General features: G+C 40.6%; 1 protein-coding gene across 1 annotated transcript; it reads left to right on the top strand.

Annotated features, from left to right (window-relative positions):
- Positions 1 to 677: 677 nt before the first annotated feature.
- Positions 678 to 21165, top strand: gprc5ba (G protein-coupled receptor, class C, group 5, member Ba). Its single transcript, XM_028454836.1, has 4 exons — positions 678 to 1415; positions 14135 to 15167; positions 15397 to 15518; positions 17949 to 21165. Exons 2-4 carry the CDS (start codon positions 14135 to 14137, stop codon positions 17991 to 17993), a joined length of 1200 nt encoding a protein of 399 aa, XP_028310637.1. The 5' UTR covers positions 678 to 1415; the 3' UTR covers positions 17994 to 21165.
- The last annotated feature ends 3303 nt before the right edge of the window (positions 21166 to 24468 follow it).

Genomic DNA, 24468 nt, shown 5'->3' with positions numbered 1-24468 from the left:
ATCGGATGTGATTAGTATCAATCTGGATTGGATGGGTCAGGGATCTCCAAAAGTGCAGCTTTTGTTTTGGTAGCGTAGTAGCTGAAGGCAGAAAGAGCCGCAAACATTTAACGGAGCAGCAGCTGTAATTTAAACTGCTGAAGAACAGAGTGTTTATTCCAATAGAAAGTACAGAATGAGGGCCATTGTAGTAATCCATGGTGTACATAAAATTTCGAACAGATAATCCAGTGTTTTTTAACCCTTGGGTTGGGACACCCTATTGGGGTCGCCTGGAATTTAAACGGGGTCACCTGGAATGTCTCGTAATTGTTTTAAAAAAATGATAAATACATTTTTTCAATATATCAAACACTTTTTAAAATTAAAACAAAACACATTCATAAACAACAGTATTCTATAGTTTCACTTTGTCAAATACAAATCTAGTTATTAATAATAATAATAATAATAATAATAATAATAATAATACAGTTAAAATATATATGAGTTGGCACAGCTTGTCACTAATCCTATCTAGTCTGTATTTATAATACAGTGTAATAAACATGATCAAAAAGTAATTATGTCTTTAGCTTCACCAGGAAAATATTGATATCAAAATAGGGTCATTTCAAAAAGCTTTTATTCTGAAGGATCCAAGCGGAAGTGGAATTGTAATAGATGAAACTGACAAAAAAGTTGTATTTTCTGACATTCAGCTCAGTAGAGCCGATAAACAGTATCAGTGCTGTTGTTTGAGCAGATGCAGTGACGCGCTTTAACGCACAGGGTTTTTATTTGTTAGTGTAAACACTCCCTCCCTGTTTAATACTGTCTAATAATGTGAGGGCTGGACTCAGAGCTGAGCTGATCTGGTAGACCTGGGGGGGCACACAGAGCGCTGTGTGGAGGCTCTGGGGAAACTGTCACTTTTTCTGTGCGCGCACGGATTAACCATTACGCACGGAGCGCAGATTTTGGTGATGCATTCAGCCGGGAGAGGCGCAGTAGCAGCAGCAGCAGCAGCAGTGTCTGTCAGCACAGACACACAGACACACACAACCCGCTCTCATGTTCACACAGTCCGTGCACTTCGCATCGCTGTGAGAACCTCAAAGATGCGCACCGCTGAACAAAGGATTTAGGGGGAAAAACCCAGAACGACGCGTCTTCTGCACCGTGACCCTCACATCTCTGATCTGTTTGGACTTCCACACATTGCCATTTCTCCATCTGAGGACATCGAATACCAGGCTGCAGTCTATGGTTTGAAAACCGGGAGGAACCTCCTGTGCTCATGTGAATGGAGACGCACGCACACGCACTGACAGAGCGCGCTCCGAAATGTGACATTTTAGAATAATCTGTCTCCCAGCAAACCTGACAGCTGTGCATCCTTCTTCTTCTACATCACGTCTGTTGCATCGACCAAGGTACGTGCTGCTTAGCATGAAGCTGGAGAATACTGACCTAAAACAGGGGGGTGGGGGGGAGATGAGTGTATCATGTGCTTTTTATTGTGAAAGCGCCACTATTTAGAAATCTGTGCGTGTGTGAGATGTAAAAAAAAAAAAAAAAAATAGGATGCATCAATTGTGTGTGTGTGTGTGTGTGTGTGTGTGTGTGTGTGTGTGTGTGTGTGTGTGTGTGTGTGTGTGTGTGTGTGTGTGTGTGTGAGCATCCCTGTCAGTACCCATTGAGGACGGGATCGGAAATAACAAAAAGCCGTCGTCGATGCGCCAAAGGTGCGTGAAGTAGTGCGAGTACACCGTGTTACAGATGCACATTTACGCACGGAACGTGGCGCATTATGGCCTTGACCTAAGGAGCGATAAGATACAACAGTGTGTGTGTGTGTGTGTGTGTGTGTGTGTTTGTTGTGTGTGTGTGTGTGAGAGAGAGAGAGAGAGAGAGAGAGAGAGAGAGAGAGAGAGAAGGAACCATTGTGGGCCTGTGGGGTGCTCATGGACCTTTGCATGATTTATTTTCTCACCAGAATCAAAACGTTGTGTGTCTTTCATTGGGCTTCACCCACACACACACACACACACACACACACACACACACACACACACACACACACACACACACACAAAACAATGGCCTCAATGACTGCTTTCCCCTCTACAAACAGTTTTCTGGAACCCCCCAGGGAGCCGCATGTGGCTGCTGGAATTGTTGAGTGGGGGAGAATGGGAAAAAAAAGGAATGGAAAAAACCTTTTACTTATTTTTGCATTAAACTGCTGGTGAGTTTAACTAAAACCAAGGGCAAACCCACTAAGGCCCTCTGTTTGTTGGCCTGGCCCTGAAGAGGATATTTCTAATTCATCAACCAATTGCTCTTTAAAGCCCACTGGGGTCTTGTTACATATAGGGAAGCTTGGGTGTAAATGGATGTCTGTGCATGTCCTGGCTTAGTGTTGTGAATAAATCAGTGAGTGTTGTATGTGCTGGCTTATTTCAGAGTGTTTTTTTGTCATTAATCAATATTCAGAGTAGAGCAGCTTGTTCTCAGAGAACCTCCATGAGCTTCTAAGTCTTCTCTAGAGAAAAGATGGAGCTACAGTATCTCCTCCAGGCTGTAGCCATATGTACCATGTTTGGATGAATGTGTGTGTGTGCGAGAGAGAGAGAGACTGCTTTATGTTTACATGTCACAGCTCAGTTAGTGGTTGCGGGTGCAATAGCCACACATACTGTAGAACCCCGTCTGCATTTGGGTTTATGCACCCGACCCTCCCTTCCTCCCCTTCCAAACACACGCACACAAGTACACACAGATAGAGATACACTCACACACTCAGGGCTGCACTCCTGCACATCCGCCTTCTCCTCTAAACACAATCAAGCATTCTAACCCAAACTCATCTCCTCAGGTTGCTGTGATCAACCTCATTCTCATTCCTTTTCCTATCATGTAAGATTCTCATTCATATCCAATGGAGACACACAGACAAACACATGCAGAGGTGTAAAAACTACTGATATTTCCTACTCAAGTATAAGTACTGGTACTTGATTGAATTTGTAGTCAAGTACCAGTACAAGTAAGTCATACATAAAATACTCAAGTACAAGTAAAAAGTAGCTCAATTAAATAGTGCTCAAAGTAGGGCTGGGCAATATATCAAGATTCAAGATATAACAAGTTTTCTATTTTGGCGATATAGGAAATTACAATATTGCCTATAATGATATATACGTATATATATATATATATATATATATTATAGCTAATTTTGTTTGAAATACTTGTTTCAGGAGTCGCTGTTTTCACTACTTCTCAGAACAGCATGAAAAGCACAGTTAAGGATCGAACACCGCCGCATAGTAGTTTCCATCAAAATCCTACATTTCCCACAATCCTTATCGCTTCTCTGTAGTCCTTGTACTCCTGGGAGGTGTTTTAAAGGTGTGGGTATTTTCGTAGCTCGTCTGCCAGTCTCTCCTCTAAGCTCGTGTTCATCTCTCTTGCTCTGTTTCACCAGGCGGTGAAATGAAGGTCGGTGTTACATTTAATGCAGGTCGATACAATGCCCAGCAGTGTTTTGTGTGACACCAGGTCTTCGGAGAAGTCCGCGCGGTCGTAAATCTGAGTTTTGCATTTAATTGGCCTGGCAGACTCCTCGCGGACTTCGTTTTGCAGGTGTCCGTCCTAGTATGTTCCTAACCCAGACCTTCCTCTAAACAAGCCACACCACAGAATTGTGCAGCTGTTGGTTAATAAATGTGTCTGTGTGGCATTTTGCATCAGCAAATGGAACCCAGATTTGTTTTTTCTGGTCTGACTTTACTTGAAATAAAAATATCAAGATTTATATCATATATCACCATTTGAAGAAAAAAAATATTGAGATATCGCCCAGCCCTAACTCAAGATAAAAGTTACTAGTTACTTTCACCCACCACGTTTATTTTTAGTAATAAATCCTGCCACGGTTCTCTTGCATACAGTAAAAATCTCATGTATAAACTTAAAAAGGAAGAGATGAAATCTTGCACAATTGGAACTTAATTTATTTTCCACAAAGGCATCTGTATAGAATAAATGGTTTGTCAAAATGTACAATTCTTTTAAAAAATGTAATTACACCAATGAATTCAATCAAGAATTGAAAAAAATTCTCAGGCTCTAAGTATAGCTACAGTTATGACGTCTAAAACTGAGAAAATAACCAGCATTCAACGCTGTTTTGGTGCCATGCATTAGAATTAAGCTGATTGGTCGGTTATGATGTGATGCATTTGATTGTTGTCTGGTCATATTATTTTTTTGTTGTTTCACAATGTGAATTTGATCATTTTAAAACAAAAAAAATAACAATTTACTCAGTAATGGTTATTTAAACGGTACTTATGTACAAGTAGAATTACTGTTTTAGAAATATACTTAAAAGCAATTCAATTACAGTATATTGAGTACTTGTAATCCATTGGACTTCAGAAGCTCCAAATCAGACCTCCAGCTTGATTGTAATGTTTAAGGAAAAAAGGGGCAAAGAGGAAAGTGAGGCTTGGGATTAAACGTTGGCGCTGGTAATTGTCAACGTCATTAGCATATGGTTATGATGTGAGCGCAGTCACATGATAATGAGGCCTAATTAGGTTGAAGTCTGAAGATACCGGAGGAAATACTTCCACTGTCAGATGCTTTATATATATATATATATATATATATATATATATATATATATATACTGTATATATATCAGAATCAGAATCAACTTTATTGGCCAAGGGTGTATGAATACACACGAGGAATTTCTTTTGGTGACCTGTGCTCTCTCAGGTAGTGTAACATTAAATAATAACAATCAACTAGAATAAAGAAAAATAAAGAAAATAAATAAAAAATAAATAAAAAAAAGAAGTATAAACATAAATATAAGAGTAGTTAGACTAATATGTGCAAACTAAATAAAAATAACAAGATAATAATAATATTAATCTTGTTATTTTTATTTAGTTTGCACATATATACTGTATATATACTGTATATAGCATCTAGGAAGTTTGTGCCGCAAGTGTGGCATCTTTTTAAAATTGGGCCATTTTGCACTCTGACAAGGACAGGTTTGTTAATTCAAAAAATACTGTACACACGCAGCATTACATTTAATTCTCTGAGGTTACTGTTAGTCGCGTTTAGAGAATGCAAATGAAAACCTCCTGACACCACTTTTTAAAAATTTTAACACCTACTTTTCTGTTGTGAAATTTGTATCCATGTGTGCAAAGTTTGGCGAGAGGGCAAAAACGTGTCACCCTAGGTGTTTGCTAGCGGAGAATGACATGTCTGTGTCCTGATCACTACGTTGCAGCTCTTTTGAAATGTCAACTATGACAGATATAAAATCACACTCATCACTGTTTGTATTGATCAGATACACACAATGGCCAGACATTTACAGGGTTTAGGATTTTAAGATTTCCATTGGGAATTCTAGCTGACTTTGCTTTTAGTTCTCCTTTGTTGTGTCTGACAAATACTGCAAAGTCATTGTAATGAAAAGATATATGATGTACAGTAGCTCAAATGACTGCACCTTTAATAAATATCCCGTCCGAGAAACAAAAGAATATACAATATACTGTAAATACACTTTTCTTGATTTGGGGTTCTTTTTAAGTTCACTGCATAATATGTGCAACCAATATGAAGAAATGATGGTTTTCTAGATTATCTGAAGGTATTCCTGTCAGCAATTATTATTGCTATTACTGTAATGTTCAAGGATATTTTATTTCTATTCATTTTCATAAGTACAGGGGCATAAAGGAATTTTGTGCCAGAGTCACGCGTTTAGCCCTTAAGAAATACAAGAAAAATGTCATAATTAAATAGAGAAAAGCAGATTTGTACAAAATAAGTTTCACAGCAGCAGCAGATGGTGAATAGAGTTCAAATGTGTCTACAGAGCTTCACCAGAGTTTAAAGGTCTAACAGCTTCAGGAAAGAAGCTGTTCCTTATTCTGGTAGTCCTGCATTTGATGCTCCGCAGCCCTCTTCCTGAGGGGAGGGGGGTAAAGAGTTTGTATGCAGGGTGGGTGGGGTCCTCCGTGGTTCAGGAGGACGTTTTTCCACCACACATCTGTAGAAGAAGGTCAGGACTGAGCCCCCCTCGACTAGAACGCCTCAGGAAGTAGAGACGCTGGTGAGCCCAAACCACCACTCCGATACGCAGGGGGTGGAAGCTAGGCCTGGGCGATATGGCCTAAAATACATATCGCGATAATAATTGTTTCTGAATGGGTTATTGTATATACCATAGTCCTTTAGCAAAGCTAAATTGGTTTAAAAAAAACATCATTTAGTTGCGCTGGGTCCTCGGCTTCTTGGGGCTTTCTCTGGTATGTGTGTAGGGGGCGGTGGCTGCCTCTCGGCCTGGGATCTCTGGGGCATTTAAGGGCGCTGCTCAGTCATGGGGGGGGTGGCCTGGGGCTCCTTGGCTCCCTTTGTTTCTGCCAGCCTGGTTGCTTTTTTTGGTCATGGCGCTGTGCTTGGGTTCGCAGAAGCGGTTCTTGCACATACATTGGTCATGGATGCACTGGCACGCCTTGAGCTGTGGGATAAACTGGTACTGGGCTTAACCTTAGACATGTTGATTCCAAATACCAGTTTTAGGTATTACCACTCACTCCTTCCCTCTGTTCATGGCCACCATCATTATACTTAAGCTGGGTGCTCGGGCTGGGCGGTATGACCAAAAATTCATATCACGGTATTTTTCAAAAATTCTAACGGTTTCATGGTATATGATGGGTTTTTTTTTTAATTTTTTCAAGCTTAATCAGGTGTTCACAGCATTTTCTACTGGTTGAGAGAGGAATTACTGCAGTAGATTGACTTAGGATGGTCTATTTTACTGTCATGATTAGTGAATATTGTAGAATAACAGCCCGATTTCGTCTGATGTTAAGGTATCCACGCACGTAACACCCACTGGCTCTTTGCCCCGCTAGCTTAGCTTTAGCATTAGCTTGATTTCTAGCTTTAAATGCTGCATACTCAGTGGTGTGGTGGTTTCTAATGGTGAATAAGGAAGCGTTTTGTTTGCAGCTCCACCAGGAATTATTTCCACATTATAGGAATTGTGACAAATTGTGATCCTTTGCTCTCTTTTTTTGTGTGTTACTGCCAACATGCTAAGCTAACCGTGCCTCCGTGAGCATAGACATGATATACGTTATGTCTGTCCGTGAGTGTTGTCATCCTGTAGCAGAGGCATGCGCACGCAGGCACATGCACACATGCAGCTTCAGAGCTTTCAATGTATTTCTTATCCATTTACACCGTAACTAACACCAGAGCGTTACTGTTTACATTCCTATTTAGAAGTGCAGCGTAACGTTCCGATTGTTGTGTAATCACATACACCGGTACGGTGGTATATTAAAAATTCATATTATAACAAATATATACTGTATACCGGTATTCGGTATGAACCGGTATACCGCCCAGCCCTACTGGGTGCTGTGTTATCAATTTCTCCACACTTGTCACCAGACTGGCTGAACTGATTACACAATATGCACAACTATAACATCACAGCTCACTCTCACTTTAAATCAGTCAACTCTCCCCCACCCCTTCCATTTCTTACCCTGACTCCCTCTTCCCTGTTTCCTTCCCCCTCACCTAGGTGTAACACTGCCCTCTACTTTTATATCCTCCTTAGGGAGGGCTGGTGATGGTCACAATTTTATTTAATTTCAATATCAAAACATGCATTGCTGTCTTAAAAAGATTGCACTACTTGTAGTGTTACAGCATGTGCATACAAAGTGAAAAGAGGAGAAAAAAAAACATTTAAACAAAAACATATATTGTAATTTTGAGAACATTTATTGTGCAGATCTTAAAACACACACTTGACTCTGCACTCTATGGTGCAAAACAGTGCAAACAAACACAAATAACATTGCTGATATTTGAAATAAAAACAGCATCACATGCTGTTTTCTATAATCGAAAATATTGTCAACAACAACAGTTGCTCACTTCTTGAAGAACACACAAAGTAAGTAAATTAAAATAGCTTATAATGTTACACTCTTACTCACAAAAGTTCAAACCTATTGATGGCAAGATGGAGCTTGTGAACGATGCACTACCACATTATCTTCACCACATTGGCGCTGTTGTCAGTGGTAATGCACACCTGAGCTTCTTCTCTGAGACCCCATGACTCCAGCGCATCCTTTACTCTATTATCATACAAAGCTCCGTGGTGCGACTCGACAGCAAGTCTGTATAGTTACGAAATACCTTCATTCACGGAGATCTTTGGGAGCTGCTCTTACAGTTTGGACTTTTCTGTCTCATTAACGTATGGTTTTAAGGTTTTAATCATGTCATGATTCTGCTGTTGTAATGTCAGTTCTATGCTTGCTCTTTTTATATCATAGGGAGTACTCTTTAAAAAGCTTGTGCAATAGAGGTCTGCAGTATATTAGCGCAGACTTGTTTCTTCACTCCTGTGGTCGGACACAGACTGCGTTTGAGTCAAGCGCGTCCTCTGGTTCTCCTCATATTACGTTTTCTTTTTAGATGGTAGAACAAACTGCTCGTGTTCATGTGACTGTTTACTGCAAGATCTGTGCACATGCCTCTGTGTGCATCTGCGGAGCCAGACAGTTTAGTCCACTGTGCTTGTCTCCAAGCCGTCTTTTTCTCATTGTTTTTGATTTCCGGGTTATTATGACGGCTCTCCAAGTTTTCGTGAACGCGCACCAGCATCATTTGGCATCACCATCAGCGTCATTTGACTCCAGAACTGCGCGGAAAAATCAGAACTCGAAATGCAGTACAACATGTATCACACAATTTATCAAGTTTCACTTTCGTAGCTCATCTGCCAGTCTCTCCTGCTTTGTTTCACCAGGTGGGCGAAATGCAGGTCCGTGTTATATTTAATGCAGTTTGATGTGAAAGATAAATGCCGAGTAGTATTTTGTGCAGTCGTAAAATCTAAGCTTTGCACTTATTTGACCTGGTGGACTCCGCGCGCATTTCTGCCCGAGAATATTGGGGCTTTTAGTCACCATGTACGTTACAAATAGAACATTTGGAGAAGAATGAGAATTTAGGGAGTCGTCAAAGCCTCATAATCCTCCTAATTATCAGCACAGTAATTAGACACCATCTGGCTCTGAGCTTTGACTGATATTTATAGAAGGTTGTAATTGTATACGACGACTTGCAACATTTATTCAATTTGTATGTTGTCAAAGTGAAGGCCGTGCAGCACATGTAAACACATTTATGTGTTCACAGCAGTATTATAATATTTCTATCCAAGCACCCCATGCAGTTTAATTGCACAAATATGCACAATGCAAAACAGAGATGGACTTCAGGCTTCTTGGCATTGAGGAAGATGATTTCAGAGAAACATCATCCACGCAGCAGGGTTGACATTATCTGGATCCTTCTTTCTGTTACATAAGAGACCTTGCAAGAAGAAAAGGCAAAGGGAAGAGAGAGTTGGAGTTTGGCAAAGAGAGGAGGAGGAAGGAGTACAATAAAGGAAGAGAAAAACTATGAAATAGAAGGAAGTTAGTTAAATTCAGAAATAAAAAAAGTAGTTGAGTGTCAGAAGACTGAAAATGCTATTTTTATGCTGGAGAAAAGATGGTCTTGAAGAGGGTTTTTTTTTTAATGGAGGGGGACAAAAATGGCTGCATGAAGCGAGTGACAGAGAGAAAAACATGTCTGCAGAAATACAGGGGAGGGGAGGATGAGATGGCAGAATCGTCTTTAGTGCTGCAAAAGGCAGGAGGCTATGTGGTCTTTGTGTGTCCTTACAGCAGAAAGACGAGGCTTTTGGGCTTTTTTTGGGGGGGGGGGGGGGGGGGTCATACAGTGTCTGCCTACTTGTAACTGTGTGTGCATGATTATTACGCTGCCATGTTTTACACAAAATTTGCTTTTCCACCCTGGAAAAAGGAACCTAAAATATCACGCGCTGTAATTGAAATGCCATGTCCTCTGAATGCATTTGTCATGCTTTTTTTTTGCCATTACAAAGGGACACGCTATGTAGAAAATATTTTCAAAAACCTTTGTGGGAGAAGCTTGCTCAGAGTAGGAGTGAGTGCATGTTTCAGTCATTTTTTTGTCTCTCATTGTTTTATTACTACAATCTAGAGATTGGGCGTGACTGTGGTTATCATGGATAAAAAAAAAGCATAATAATCAGAGAAAGTGAGTGATTGGGGCTTTGTCTTGCTTGATCGTATCTCCATGTTACTAAATGTGAGTCTACAGTTATTGCAAAAACAAAAAAAAAGTGAATTAATAAATAATGATAATAACAGGCAGAATAGATTTTGTTACTGAGGAGTGTAATCTCAGAGGGACACATGAAAGAGATCTAGGCAATGAATATGCACAAGACATAAACATGAAAACATGCATCTTTTACTGCTATGCCATCTCTTGGGCTCACTAGGAAATTAATAATGATATTTCCATAAGGTTGTAAACAACCACTTCATTAAAACAGCTTTACAGGGACGATTGACACTTCAAAAGGTAATAAATAACAAGACTAGCGGAATAGCGGACATTAATCTACCACAGGCTTCAGGGTCCTACGCTCTGCTCGAGTGAAATCCTAGATCAGAGGTACTCAAATACAAATCTTAAATTATTTGAATGAGTCAAAGGTCCATTTGGAATATTCAGTCCTTTTATTTCAATTATTATAATTAAATATAATATTATTTATTTTTATATTATTATGTTTTATCACAAATGTATCTTGATTGCTGTATAACTGCACCATTCAAATAATAGTTCTTTAGGCTGAGTCAGTTAGCCACAACAAATAGGGGTTTGCTATTGATGGGCCTTTGGATTTTCAGGTTATAATTGAATAAGCTTCCAAAATTTCTAGATTGCTATTTTTGTTGCTTACGTTGACTTATTATTACAAAATGGTCTCTAAAATCATTACACTATTTAGAGTCTTTGGCGGCTTCATGGCCTTCTTCCCGTAGAACTTAACGTTTGAGAAAAAGTGTTCCCATCTGTTCATGGTCTCCGCAATGCAGTTGGAGTTGTTTGGTTCAAGGATTCTCTGCATCTCATCCAGTACCTGGAATAATGTAAATAGTTTCATAAAAACAAACAAATGTAAGACGTATTCTAAAATCCAGTACTTACATGATCCAATTCTTTGAAACATGGATAAGCCTCTAGGATTTGTGTTGCTCTATCCTGGTCCTTAACAACATCAGATGTGAAGAACCGTCGTCTTGAGTCAAATTCCAGGTTGAGCAAATGCGTCACAGCACATATTTTTTTGAAGGAAAAACATTTTATTTCCTGTTTTAATACTTTTTTTTACTTTCTTAGAGTTGACTTTTTGCAGTGAGCGTGGTTTGTTCACATGAACATTGTTGTTGTTGTTCATCCTGAACGTCAGACAAAAGCCCTCTCAAAATGTTGGCACTTTAAGCAAAGCCTGGAAGCTTCTGTAGCCACTCTCCTAGTTTGATAGTAACACTCCAGAATGCCACATGGACCACTGTTAACTTAAGCCTTCACATCTTCCCTAGCTCCTCTTTTAGCCACATTTTTCTAGTTTCCCATGTTTCCGAAGATGCCTCTATAAATGCATTGTTAATCCCCACTACCTTATTTAGCTGGTCTAACTGCAGTTTGTCAATATTGGTCTGGAAGTCTCACAGAATCTTTACTCGGCTCTTTGAACCACTTTTAGAGGTGTTGACCATCTTGACCATGGGACCTCCATCAACTCAGATGCTGCACAAATGTTCCTGTTCAGGATAGTTACCTAGTTATGGTGCTCCATGTATGTCTTGCATGCCAGTATGATTCACGTTGCTGTCCTAAAATGGATTGTTTAATGTTCCATGTAGAGGAGGTGGCTGACGGTTATTCCATGTATCATATTCTGTCACACCCCAGTTTTTGTGGTGATTAGATTAAGCGGCTTTAGGCCTGATCAGAAGAACAGTAGAACAAGTGCATCACTTTGTCCTCATTTCTACAGTGATGTTATCCATGTGCCTGGCATGGAGTTGTAAGCATTTTGTAATTAATCTATTTAAAGGTCCCATGTCATGCTATTTTTAACCCATCTCCATTAACCCCAAAACATAGTATTTGAGGTTTATTTTCCCAAACTCGCCTATTTTCCAGAGTTTTAGCCTCTGAAAAGTCACTTTCTGAACAACTCTACACAAACGGGCTGATTTGCGTGGGGGCTGAGCATTCACCGGTACATACATAGACTGTAGAAAATACATACTTAGCACTGCGCGAAGGACGCTGGAATGTGTCAATCACGGCAGAGATCTTCCTGGAGGCGTGGCTTCTCCAGCTCAGTGCCGTGTCAAATTCGTCATCAAAGTGGGAACGCGTCATCAAATAGGAGCGAGGTGTTTGGGCTCCCCCTGCATTAAGAAAGGAGCAAATCACCCTCTAACTAATGATTGAGGGAATTAATGAAAAAAAAAAACACTTTGGGCATGTGTATGAAGCCCAAATAACACTTTTATGATGTTTAAAGCACAGAAAAGTTGATTTAGCGTAACATGGGCCCTTTAAGGTTGATCTGTCCAGTCTTGCAGCCTCAAGCCAGTGCTTTGTCAAACAGTAACTACTCTCACCTTTTTGATGTCTTTTCTCAATCTTTTCTGTGTACATTGGCCCATGTGCCTCTTTAATTCCTCCCCCAGGGTTTTTTCCATCAGTTAGAAGCTTTCTGATACAGGGCCGTTTTCTGCCAGGAGTTTATTGCTTCTTTAGCCAATAGGAAGGGATCATATCTTGGACCAGTGATGTCCAGCTATTCATACCTACAGTAGCTCAGATCAGCATGAACAGATCTGCTGTCATTGTCAGGTAATTGCATTTAGAGTTAACTTTGAATGAAAAACGACCTGTTAATAGATGGGACGTAGTCTTCTCCTTACACCTGGTGTGCTTGCTCTTTCTTGCCGTATCTTTTCATAAAACTTGATTTATCTTTACTACCCCTAGTAGTTGCTTCCATCTTCTAGTAGAACAGTTTGTTTTTATAAATGTTGGGTGTCCAATTATCCAAGTTTCCCACATTCTTGCCATGTAACCAGCCATTGCCAAGGATTCTAGCAAGGAAGTCCCCGTGATAAGCTATAATATCTTGGCTATCGCAATAACTAATGGCTGAGTTCATTCCCCTTTCTCCAACATTGCTGATCTACTGCTTTTTCTTTTAAAACATTCTCACTGTTGCCTTCTTAATGTGGTATGTGGATATTGTACTCGGCTTTATTTTCAGTTGTTCAGCTTGTTATGACTGACTGATGGTCAACAGAATTAAAAAGTTCTTCAGTGCAGGATATTCTTAAAGTACATGCTTTGTAAAACAAACATGTCAACCAGCTCAGACTGAATTTCTAAAGCTTCATGACAGCGACATTCCAACATTGATCATCTCAGCTAAGCCCTGAATGGAATGAAGAAATATAGTTTATAGTTATGTTAGAAAAACAATGGCAAACAGAGACATTGTTGAATTGCCACTTTGCTGTCTCGGGGCTACTACTTTAGAAAACACAACATGTTGTGTACTTTTGCTGGAGGCGCTGTCTGTTTGAGTGCTGTGTGTTGTCCCACGAATGCCTGATAGTGAGTGAAATTCCTTGTATGCACTTGTCACGTCCTCTGTATCCTGCACGAAGCTGCCATTGCTCCTGTAGCTGCTCAGCTGGATACGAGACAAAGAGCAGCTCAGATTTGACTCAATTTACAGACCAGGCTTTTGTGTCAGTGTTTTTACATCAAACTGTTTGCAACAAAAAAAAAGAACCTCAAAAGGTTCAGTATTTATATGGCTATAAGGTTACCATAAACGAAACATTATGTGTGTGTGTTTTAGATGTGCAAGGCTGCATGTAATTTCCCGTGCTTAAACCACTGACCTTTGTTTTCTTTTAAAAGACAGCAGGAGCTGATTGTCTGTATTGTCACATTGATGATTACCATGAAAACGAGTGGCTGCTCTGCTCTATAGCTTTTATGACCAGAATGACTCACTTCTCTTTCTTTTTCTGTTTCCCATTTACTTTCTTTCCATCTTGCCCTTTGTTCTGTGCCCCCCCCCCCCACTCTGTCTTCTCTATTGATCTCTTAGATGGCATTCCTACCAGTCCTGCTGCTGACGCTGCTAACTGTTGCTCATCATGCCAACAGTCAAAACTCTGCCGATCAGCCGGAGACGCTCCCTAGAGGCTGTGGCTGGGGCCTGGGGCGCCCCTACACTCTCCTCTGTGACTTGGACTCCATATGGGGGGTTGCTGTTGAATCTGTAGCTGCTGGTGGAACATTGGCTGCCATTTTACTCGCCCTCATCTTGCTGTGCCGTTTACGCCACATCAGTGAGGCTGAGAAGCGAAGTGGTGTGGGACCCATCCTCCTGCTGCTCCTTGGCGTCATCGGTTTGTTTGGCCTGAGCTTTGCGTATCTAATCGAGGAGGACGAGTCCCTGTGTCTGCTCCGCAGGGCCCTTTGGGGTTTCCTGTTTGCCGTGTGCTTCTCATGTCTGCTAGTTCAGGGTGTCCGTCTGCGCCGACTGGGGAGGGAGCGTCGAAGCCCTGGTGGCTGCGCCCTCACTGGTCTGGCTTTGGGTTTGAGTGCTGTGCAGGGGATAATTGCTGCCGAGTGGCTCCTCTTGACCGTGCTGAGAGAGGGAAGAGCTGCCTGCCAGTACCTACCAATGGACTTTTCCCTAGCCTGTAGCTATGTGCTAGCCCTTCTTCTGGCTGCGTTCATCGCCGCCTCCCTGGCCCTGTGTGGGAAGACACATCAGTGGCGCTGTAGTGTTATCTGGCTGCTGGTCGCCTGCCTGATGTCACTGCTGCTGTGGGTGGCTTGGATTGGCTTTTATCTTTATGGAAACGCTTGGTTCGACATGTCCCTGGAATGGAATGACCCGACGCTGGCGATTGCTTTGGTGGCCCAGGGATGGCTGCTGCTGATCTTCCACGCCATTCCTGAATCCCACATTTGCCTGAGACCCCCACCTCGACCCACCGCCCCCGACTACTTTGACACATCGCAGAACTCAACACGAATGAGGGAGACGAGTTTCGATGAAGACATCCCTTTGTCTCACAGACAGTTTGTGGAGAACCAAGGATATGGATACAGTGATGAGAACACTGCAGGTACAGAAATAACACATTATGTAGAGCTGACAGGCATAATTTGTGAAGGGCATGAATGTAGGTCAAAGTGACTAATAGAACAACTGTACATTTTTTGCATGCACAGCTAGAGTTGAGCTCCGGGGGGAATTCTTTGGACCAGCAAGTGTTTGTGTTTCTCCAGGAAAGACAGCAATGTCTGAGTCACTATGAGTGATCTCCATTTGCTACTGTCTTTATCCCATGTCAGGATTGAGAAGTGGAGGTGGAGCTGGCCAGCACAGCAGTAACGCTGGCCCCCGGCCCAGTGCTCCTTTCCGCAGCAACGTCTACCAGCCTACCGAGATGACCATGATCTTGAATGGGGGAGCGGTGAGTACATCCTCCCAGTCCCAGGTACACGCCGCCCTCACGCCGCTCTCTCATTCAACCTCGCCATCCAGACTGCATGCACATTTTGTGCGTTCTGGACCATAAGCCATTGCTCAGGAATGAGGGAGTGGTGTGAATGTGTGCGTGCATCCTGAAGTGTGTGTGCATGCCTGTTGAATTTAGTGGGCACATGCATGATTTGTTACAAATGGTCACTCATCTGACATCAATCTGTGATGAAGAGACTTCTGGTGTATAAATAACCTGTGAATGCCATTTATTCTGTGAGTTATACGACCATCACGTGATCTGTCACACTCTTCAGTTATCAGAATGAATGGTCAGTGTGACCACTGGGCAACAATAAAAAATCTTTACATAATTTACATGGGGTTTTTTTCACTGCTATTGCAGTGAAATGTATGAATTCATTGGATGTTGCTGCTTTGGTTCGATTGCAAAGTTTGACAGGCTGTAGTCATTTTCTTTTGTCAGAAAATTTTAATTACCACACGTAGATACAACGCACAACTACTCCTCGAATTGTGTAGAGCAGACAATTAAATGCTAGTGTGAAATGATCAAACAAATGTCAAGCAAAGTATCAGTATATATTATAATAAATATATAACCAGAGCATAAAAATTACACACCAAATTCCAGGAAAATGATCTCCATTTAACTCACTATTAGATCATACAAATGCCTTTTAGACAATTTCAGGCTCCCAAATTTAGTATCAGTTTGGGCGTTCCTGTGGGATTCACCAGTGCACAAATGAAATGCCTAATAATATAGATTAGTATGTTTTGGTGTGGACTCAGAAGACTGGCCTGCACAAACTCTGACCTAGAGTTTTATTGATACATTAAAGCTGAGAATCCAAGGATTCTTAAACTAGTTAACAATGTTCATTAAAGGTCAAGTTAACACATTTTCATTGAATTACTGTTTTTCAAAATTAGTACCATCATGATTCCTGGAGGCGCTACTTTAGAAATTAATGTGGGCACAACTTCCTTTGTGATTGTTTAAGAAACGAAAATGTTATGCTCCTGTTTTAAAATATACCGTAGCTATTTGGCAATGTTTAAACAGGAGACAGTAAATTAAGATTGCAAGAATTTTGTCTATATCCTGGGCTCTATGTGAAAGGCTAGATGTAAAAGTTGCTATTTGTGGCACTTGAATGGGTTTACCACAATAAAGAGTATTTATTTATTCAATTGTATCTGTATATCGGAATGTATGGTTCACAGCTAGGCCTGGGCAATATAACAATATTAAAGATAGATCAAGTTTTCAATTTTAGCGATATAGAAAATTACAATATTGATGAAAATATGTCAAAAGGACGACAAAAATACACAAAATGACTATAAAAAAAAAACAGGTACACATAAAAATACACAAGAGGATAAGAAAAATACAGACAAAGGCAAGAACATCACAAAAAAAGTTACCCCAAAAACACAGAAAATTACTACAGAAATAAACAATTCAACAACAAAAATACATGGAATGACTCCAAAATATATTGAGTTTTCTATTCTGGTAATATAGAAAATTATAAAATCGCCTATATCAATATATTATTATTTTACATATTATTTTGTATTAAAATACTGGTTTTAGTCATTTATTTCTCTACTTCTCAAAACATGTAAAGCTCAGTAAATTGTCTTTCTGGTAAGACTTTATCTAGTTAAAAATATCAAGGTTTATATTGTATGTCGACATTTTGAGAAAAAATATTGCGATATGAATTTTTGGTCCATATCACACAGGACTATTCACAGATGAATAACCCTGGAAAATCTATTGTGAGCAGCTTGTTTCAGGTTTAACTTTCAAGAATGTAAAAACAGACTTTTAAACCATGTGCAGATTTATTTACAGAAATACACTACTGGTCAAAAGTTTTAGGACACCCTAATTTTTATTGCAAGTCCAATGAAAAGCTTGAAATGGTACAAAGGTAAGAACTGAACAGCCAGAGGTTAAAAAAAGGTTTGGTTCCCCAAAACTGAAAAAAAATGTACATTTCAGAATTCTACAAATAGGCCTTTTTCAGGGAACACAAAGTGGGTTAACAATTTAAAGTTATTCTGCAGCCATGGAGGTTGAATCAGCCTTGAAAGCTGGTGCTACTAATCCCTACAGGTGTTCCAACTTTTCTTGGTTACTTACTTGGAACACACTGTGGTACCAGACCCTCATGAGCATCAGGTGAACAGTATTGTTCCATGATTTATTTTTCAACTCAAATTGCTTATTTGTTCTATGCCTTCATTTCAGAGTGCAATGACACAATAAACTGAATAATATTCAGCAAAAAAACTGTAAAAAATGTGGCGTTCTAAAACCTTTGGTGTAAGTTCGATGTGTGAATCCGTAACTGACTTCATAAAATTACTCTTCCATCTCCAGGTACCCTCTGCCCCGCCCACCTACACAGGTAGGCAGTTGTGGTGAGAGGTTCAAAATGAGGATGTGTGATGGAAAATGAAGAGGATGAAGAGGGTGAGGAGGTCTGGAACAAGGAGGCCTGGTGTGTTTGGAACGGACTTACAGCACAGACGCCTACACGTCCCTTTCACTCTTTGTGCAGACTTAAATACTGACTGTGTGCCAAACAAGTGTTGTATGAGTGTGAAGGAGGTTAAGAAACATTAGAGCATGGAGGACAGAGCTGATGCTTTTCTGCCAAATAAGTCTTGTCTTTGTTGAAGAGTGTCCAAAGTTGAACAATAGCCAGCAGATCAGAAAATAAACTAAATACACCAACTCAGTCCTGAAAGTACTCATAGTCAGAACTCCATATTTGGTATAACTTGCTGCCGTGGCTCCTCTGCACTGAAGGAATCCGTGAAAACTGTGAAATCTTTTGCTTTTTTTTCTCTTCTCTATCCGTACTCTGGTCAGGCAGGATGCCTCCTCACAATGCTGGCTCTCAAGTGGAAACATTTGGCTCTGTCCTCCATCCATCCATGCCGTAGGTGAAGATAGAGCACATGGGCAACTGTACAGCTCCCCCAACGCCCTCCAAAAACATACAACCTATTGAACCTTTCTGGGTGTGTGTGTGTGTGTGTGTGTGTGTGTGTGAGTGGAAAGAGCATGTGTCTGTTCCCCACAGCTCTCATAATGAAGCAGACTTCAACCCTGAGCCTTTATCCTCCCTCTTTGCATTTCTGTGACAAACTCCTCATGCATCACCCCACGGCCGACATGGACACTTTGTAAACACAAACTACAAAGCCTGAACTGCGACTGAACCGCTGCGGACGCTTCCAAACCAGTGTGACATGCACCTGAACGAAGGGATCACAAAGCTGCTAATGAACTACTGTTGGATGGAGCAGGGTGCGTCATGATTGGACGAGGAGGATGCCAGTCACCAGGCGGGAAGGCACGGTTTGATAAATCTAGGTCAGACCTCTGTGCTCTCCCACCATCACCGGTGGCTACTGGCGGTTTGAAGCAGCGAGCAGAAACTGTCACTTTATATCAGCAGGAAACAGAGCGAGGAAATGAAATAGCTTCCTCCATCAATGTTTGTGTGTGTGTGTGTGTGTGTGTGTGCGAGTGTGAGTGTTGGGATTTCACAAGCTTAGGTGGGGGGGGGGGGGGGTGTGTGACAAGAGTCCACGTTGTTATTTGGTGCTAATAAATATTGGTCTACACGAGTCTTCGGTGAGGCAGGGAAGTACAGAAAACAACACAACAGTGATGGAGACACAGCTGTGAGTGACAGGCTAAATTTAGTGTGTGGAGATATCCAGGAGCCTTAGAAAAGATCAGATTTACGGAGCGAGGAGGAGAGCGAAGGATCGGATATACAGTACGAGGAGGAGAAGCAGAGCAGGTGGTGAGCAGAGGAGTAAATTCAACAGTGCAATCTGTGAGGAAGAAAATGGCTCCCTGGTTAGATTGTTGGTGTGTTTGTTGTGTGATGTGTGAGGCGTCCATGTGGATCTTTATTTGGCAGAGCCCCCCCCCTCCCCCTCTCTCCTTTTCCTCCTCCTCCTGTGGTCACCCTGTGGTCGGCTCCAGTCTCCAATCCAAGAAGGACTCTAGTTTCTCTGGACTCTCTGTCTCTCCATCGTGACACCAGCTCTCCCTTCCACAGGAGACGCTGTGTACATAGTGATGCTGTAAAGCTTTGCTTGCTTGTTTACTTTTGCCCCTTTTTTTAACTGTAGGTTGAGTTTAGACACCAGTGACTTACAGGAGAACTGACAACTGCAAATTGATTTCATCCTGTTTTTTTTTTAAAAGAAAAAAAAACCCACAAACATTTTCTTTGTAATTATAGAGTTGCTTGTTGATATATTGTTTTTATTTTTGTCTTGCTGAAGTTTTTATTTTTTAAATTAGCATTTTTAGAAATCTTTGCCAATACAGTGCTAGATATGCTCTTATTTTTCTGTCTTTTTGGTCCGATGACTTTCATGTTGGTAGTGCCTCGTTTTCAAGACAGTGGTCCACCCTTTGCTGTTGTTGGGGTACAAAATGATAATGGATGTTATTATTTCATGATACTGGATTAAAAAAAAAAAAAAAAAAAAAAAAAGGCTGGAAGAATGGAATAAAGTAGTCACTGTGTCAATCCCTGATCTTACAGCTAAAAAAAGACCACAGGTCAACCCTTGACTGCTGCTGTATGTTTAGGTCTTACACACTGGCTCTTCTAAAATAGGACTGCTACTTGCAGGCCAGCTTCATGCCCAAACACAGTTTGTCCCACAGCTCCAGACTTTGTTTGGGCTCATCTCATCATAATATACTGCAGGCCTCAGATGAATGAATGGAGAACCATCCACTTGGTTCTGAAGTGTCAGCAGTAATGGGACAAAGCCACTGTGTATGAGCTGAATGGAGAGGCTTCAATACTTGTGATGTTTTCACTCAATTTGAGTACAGAAAAGAATAACATGATGTGACTTTGTAGATTTTGCACTTGTCGACTACCTATCTGTGCATGCTTATCACCATTTCTACATATAAGACCTTTCTCAGATGTACTTTTGAATACTAACTATTTATGTAAGGGTCATGTGACAGCAATCATAACTTCAGTGTATATCAGATGACACACTTAACGTCTGTGCTTTCTTCAATACAAATAAGAGTTGGTTCTTGAGAAGCAAAGAGATTAAAAATGGGGGGAATTGGTCCAAGACAGAAAGTTTCCCAAAAAAAGGAACCAAATGCCATCATCACTGGACCTAATTATTACTTCCTCTGTTCGTTTGAAGACTCAAGGGTAAAAAAAAAAGAGAATCTTCTGACTGATGTTGTCTCCGTGTTTAACATCAAATAGACTGTGGTGAAATTTTGCACAAAATCTGTATGTTACGTTTGTCATCCCCGGGTACCAGATTTCAACCCCTAACCTCCTCAGGGGTTGACATGTCCTTACCTTGTCCTGTCCCAATATGTCTAGCCTTCAGACTGCTACAGCAGGGCGGGGCTAATATTGGTTTTCACAGCGATGACTGTGCGGTGACGCAGCATGCCTATGTATAGAACATCAACTCCCTGATTAGAAAAAAAAAAACAACAAAAAAAAAAACCACCAACAGTTAACTCTCTTGTTTCTGTAACTTCAGGAAAAAAGTTCAATAAAAGTGTCATGTTTGTAAGTAACGTTGAATTGACTTTTTTTGCATGTGATTCTGAGCAGTGTCAAAATAAAAGTGTGATAGGTTTTTGTAAGGTCAGAGTTTTAGTTAAGTTGTACCAAGATTTGACTCCAGTATGGGGCGAATGGGGGAAAAACTTTTCAGTTAAGTTTTAGTGCTATTTACTACTATGCAAAGTGTTGCCCAGAGTGTAGTTGTGGTACTTGTGAAGCATGAAAACAAACAAATATTACTTTTGACAAAACTGAGCAAAAAATAGAAAGAAAAAGATTAAAGTATTTGAATTAATAATATCACATTATTTCAAGAACTTTGTGTTGCGGGCAGATATTTTACATATACAAATTACCACACTAGGTTTTATAGGATTAGCATAGCAGCCATTTAAAACAAGTTCAACCTACCTTTACCAAATGTTTTCAAAAGAAGCTTAAAGCTGATATTTAGAGTTTCTGAGAAATCTATGTTTATGTATGATTCTTTTGAAATGTGAAAAAATACCTAACTAGTCTTTTGCTATGGTCTACTGCCTGTGGTCATTCATATAAATTAATGTATATACAGTAAGTCCCTCCTTCGTCCTATAGACCCCTATACAAATGGAAACGGTCGCTGACTGTGCCCAGCCAATAGGCTTCAACTTCCTGTTTTTGAGGCTGTCAAAGTGAATGTGGAACTGTGCACAGAAACAAGACTGTTGATTTTGGCTCTTACCTGACCCATAGACCTATATCAATGTGACCCCATGCAACCTTGTTATGTTCCACGATGCGTGTGCAGAAAAGTAGAGGCGTGGCTTACGGTAGATTGGCAGAGGCAGGGGGAGGAAGTGGAGCTGTTGAGGGCGCGGCATCGAGACGTTTCTCAGAAACTCTGGATGTCAGCTTTAAGGCCCCACTGGCGACCTTAAACTTCTTTGGCATCCTGTTGAGGAAGTGTCATGCTTTGCACCCTGTGACAGCCAATATCCAGAACAAACACTGGTAATGTATGCTACTCTTTCACAAACAATAAGATAACAATTATGCATTTTATTTTGTTAAGAAATGAAAGAAAATAAGGGGTCCAACATGGTGTCTTGAAAGACAAACTCTGGCAAGTAACAGACTAACTCATCACAACTCAGATTCTAAATTACAAGCCACTTCAGGACAGATGAGGAAGATTCAAACTTTGTTATGTTATAATGGCATCATGAAATGCACATTATTTGACATGTTGGAAAAATGCTTTTGTCGAGTTGGTGCTTTTCCCTAAAGAAATAGAGAAGTGCCAGATTGCAGCCCATTATAGCTAACTTATTAAAAAAAATGTAGGTAATTGTTACTATTCTGACCATTGCTTATGCTAGGCTCTCAATAGGCCGATCGCTGTGTACTCGGGGTGTGCATTGTCATAAATCTGACAATACGATACGATTCGCAAACTTGCCTGTCACAATACGATATATCCTGATACTAAACAATAAAATATTCATCGCAATACATCGCAATATCTGTAATTACATATTTCACCTTTGCAAGTACAAGATGGTGTGAAATACAAGTTATTTTATTTTTTTTTAAGTAGTGAGAACAAGTAAAAGGTAACTAATGCACATTATTTGATATGATGGTAGAATGCATTTATCGAGTTGGCTCTTCTCTATAGGGAAATATAACTATTGTTGCGTTATAATGACCATTGCCTATGTTAGGCTCTCCATAGACCTCTATAATCACTGTGTACTGTATAATGGTGACAGTGATGCTTTGTGACACCTGATTACATAAATCTAAAACACAATTTTGGACAATGAGTCTGACATGAACATGTCACTAATTTGCATTCATGCAACGCAGCGTTGCAATACACCTTTTATCTAGTGTTTTAAATCAAAGCTATATATTACCCTCCCACCTTCAGCCTCGGATGTAGATGCATTTGTTATCTTGCTCTGTGACAGCCTGGAGCTCCCCACCGCTGCTCTGTGATCCTGTTTCAATCCGACACGGCGCTGCCAGACTCCATGGAGCTGTGTTGGACTATCAAATGTCCCAGAATAAAATGGGCTGTTTTATCACCTCATCCTGTGGCAGCTGTCACCCAGACATCCACATACCTGCAGAGGGAGATACACAACTATCCGTCCTGGTGCACCCCATGGAAACGTGCCAGAGAGGTCGAGAGCACCGTCCATCATGAGGACGCTGACGTCTAGCAGAATCCTGCAGTATCTTCTCCACTGTATCTGTACTTGATTCACACTGTTTTAATGCACAAGCAATTAGGAGACAGCGGCTGAAAGCTGCACAGTCTTTTACTTTAAAGACGTTTTCAGTTCAGCAGTCTTTAAAGTTTTACAACCTAAAATTGAACTCTCCATGACTGACTTTTGGATTAAGGATGAGGCTTGATCCTCACAGCTGCAAAAATAGAAAGCTAAAGATGCAGGGTGCCGAACTCAACAACACATAGGGTGTCAGACTGAGTGTGCTTTCTCTTTTTTTAGCCCAAAGTCATCTGCTTTCACCGCTTTCTTTCAGTTGCATCTTCAGAACTGCTTCTTCTTCTCTTGATGTGGTGTTTTCAGTAGCTGGGTTTCCATTACAGATTTTCGCAAAATAAAAGCGATATTTATAAAAGTCGACCAAGTATATCTGCGCTTTGAACGTGTTTCCATTGAAGGTTGTTTTGGGCAGGAGCCCCGTAACTCCAGTGCAGGAAGATGGACACCCCAAACACTCATAAAACTATTCTTTTGTTGTTTCACGTCTAATGTGGCAGTAATCATTTTTGAGTATGATGCTAAGAAATGTCCCGGCCTCCTCTTCAGTTTACACATACTGCGCCATGCTTCGTCGGAGAGAAGTGGTCATGTGACGTATATTTGCGATTTCCATGGCACTTTTGCGACACATTCAAATATCGAAACGTCTAAAATTCCTCCTCGTGATGAAAGCGTAAACACTTTTTATTGATACTTGAGTGTTTTTCAAAACTCAGGTGTCTCGTTGTGGACAATGGTCGTGCATTTCTAAGATTAAATCACTAAAATAAGACATGCCATGAGACTATTTTCCTTGAAGCAAAGGCTTAAAGTTCAAAGCTCTTCAACATATTTATTTACTTCTTTTTTTTTTCTCAGAAAACCTTTTTTTTCCTTTTTATAAACAGAGGGTTGAATTACTGCCCTGAATGCCATGTACGTCTTTGCTCTGGCCTTGATTATGGGCTTGAGTAGAAATGTTTTGACCTTTCCGGATTTGGATCGTTAAGGGAGAACATTAAGGAAATGTGGCTCTCCTGGGGATTTCGACAAG

The sequence above is a fragment of the Gouania willdenowi genome, chromosome 8, assembly GCF_900634775.1.
Source record: "Gouania willdenowi chromosome 8, fGouWil2.1, whole genome shotgun sequence".
Lineage (NCBI taxonomy): Eukaryota > Metazoa > Chordata > Actinopteri > Blenniiformes > Gobiesocidae > Gouania > Gouania willdenowi.
The sequence above is the reverse complement of the archived record's forward strand: the minus strand, read 5'-3'. Positions and strand labels throughout refer to the sequence as shown.

Coding starts and splice junctions, on each gene's coding strand:
- gprc5ba (XM_028454836.1), top strand. CDS start 14,135: ATGGCATTCCTACCAGTCCTGCTGCTGACGCTGCTAACTGTTGCTCAT. Junction 15,168..15,396: donor CAGTGATGAGAACACTGCAG/GTACAGAAATAA, acceptor ATCCCATGTCAG/GATTGAGAAGTGGAGGTGGA. Junction 15,519..17,948: donor TGATCTTGAATGGGGGAGCG/GTGAGTACATCC, acceptor TTCCATCTCCAG/GTACCCTCTGCCCCGCCCAC.